Here is a 1,486-nt window from a genome sequence, read left to right as displayed (position 1 = left end):
TCTTGTCTTGTATCGCCATCTATCGACATCATTAGAAACTATATTTTATGTTGGCAAGCTGCAATATGACCGCTCTAGCTCTGTGTTCTAGTTCTAGACACGATTCCGTCACGTTCATGTCGGTCATACAATAAATAGTTGATATTACTTTGTCGTTCGAGTTTTATTACCGAAACCCATTTTACCACCTCAGGTTATGGGCCCGGGTACGCGTTGAAGTTGTATCCGCGTTCGGCTTTCGGTGATAACGTGCAAATCGGCACCCTGATACGATCACTGTGAAGAAGAAAGAAAAATATGGCCGACTCCGTGCAGCAGCACATAGACGATAGCAGTCGCTTTGTGGCGAGCATTCGCAAGTTAGGAAGTGATGAACAATGGGAAACGTGGAAATGGCAAATCGAACTGTGTTTAAAAGAACAGTGCCTTTATTCGATTGTCGATGGCACGCGGTCGTGCCCGGACGGGCCGTAGGACGGCGGGGAGCCGTCGCCGCATCGGAAGCGTACCGACGCTGGCAACGAGACAATGCGCGTGCGGCTCAAATACTCGGTACAACGCTCGAAGAAGAAGCCGCTCTTCATGTCCGTAAGAAGACCGACGCGAAAGAAATTTGGGATACGTTAGTGTCAGTATTTGAACAGTCATCTCTGCAGAGATTATACACGTTGCTCGACAGCTTCTTCGAGATGTCGAAGGATGACGCAACCTCCGTTACAAAACATACGTCTCGATTAGCGAACGTGTTCGAGAACATTCTTAACGAATTACATAAAGGCAACCCAAATGCTACACTTCCGCTACCGCTGCTTCACCATCGTATTTTCAAAACGCTCGGTCCCGAGTACCAATATTATCGTTCAACTTGGTATCGCATTCCGGAAAACGAGCAAACGACGAAGCTATTAATTGAAAATTTGCGTTCGATTGAGAATTTGGTTGCGTCGCACGGAACACCGCAGACGACTGGCGCTTTCTACGCAAGACCGAAAGTGAAGAATTTACAGAAGAAACCAAATAAATCAACACCAGATCCGGCTTCGACAGAACATAAGAAGGAAAAACGGTCGTGTTTATATTGCAAGAAAGTCGGACATATCATCGCCAATTGTCAGAAACGCGTGAACGCAGAGTAGAAAGCGGCAACGAACGCTAACTCCAGCAAAAATGATTCCGAAACCAACTCGAAAAAGGACAGCAAACCAGGCACGTTCTTCGCCACTGGCCTGGCAGTCAACGCAGACTTCGCTCCCGCTGACTCTTGGATTTCGGACTCCGGTACGACGCATCATATGTCGACGAACAAACAATACTTTGCTACATTCGAGAAGTTCCCGATTCCGCAGCGCGTCCAGACAGCGGGCAAGGAATACATTCTGGCTTACGGGTCTGGCAGAATTGATGTCGAGATGCGCATAGGTGACAGATGGTTGCCTGCTTCGATGAAGGACGTTTGGTATGTACCTGAGGCTCGCCATCAACTTTT

At 47.8% G+C, this 1,486-nt stretch overlaps 1 protein-coding gene across 1 annotated transcript; it reads left to right on the top strand.

Moving 5' to 3' along the window:
* Positions 1–377: 377 nt before the first annotated feature.
* LOC105557263 lies at positions 378–1,456 on the top strand (the record flags this gene model as incomplete). The annotated part of the gene is made up of 2 exons (XM_012004453.1): positions 378–1,121; positions 1,194–1,456. Coding segments are annotated over exons 1-2 (1,007 nt in total), but the record flags the coding sequence as incomplete, so codon positions are not given.
* Positions 1,457–1,486: the final 30 nt, after the last annotated feature.

The sequence above is a fragment of the Vollenhovia emeryi genome, unplaced genomic scaffold (genome assembly GCF_000949405.1).
Source record: "Vollenhovia emeryi isolate VEMERY1.0 unplaced genomic scaffold, V.emery_V1.0 DF948015.1, whole genome shotgun sequence".
Taxonomy (NCBI): Eukaryota; Metazoa; Arthropoda; class Insecta; order Hymenoptera; family Formicidae; genus Vollenhovia; species Vollenhovia emeryi.
This window is presented reverse-complemented; position numbering and strand designations above follow the sequence as displayed.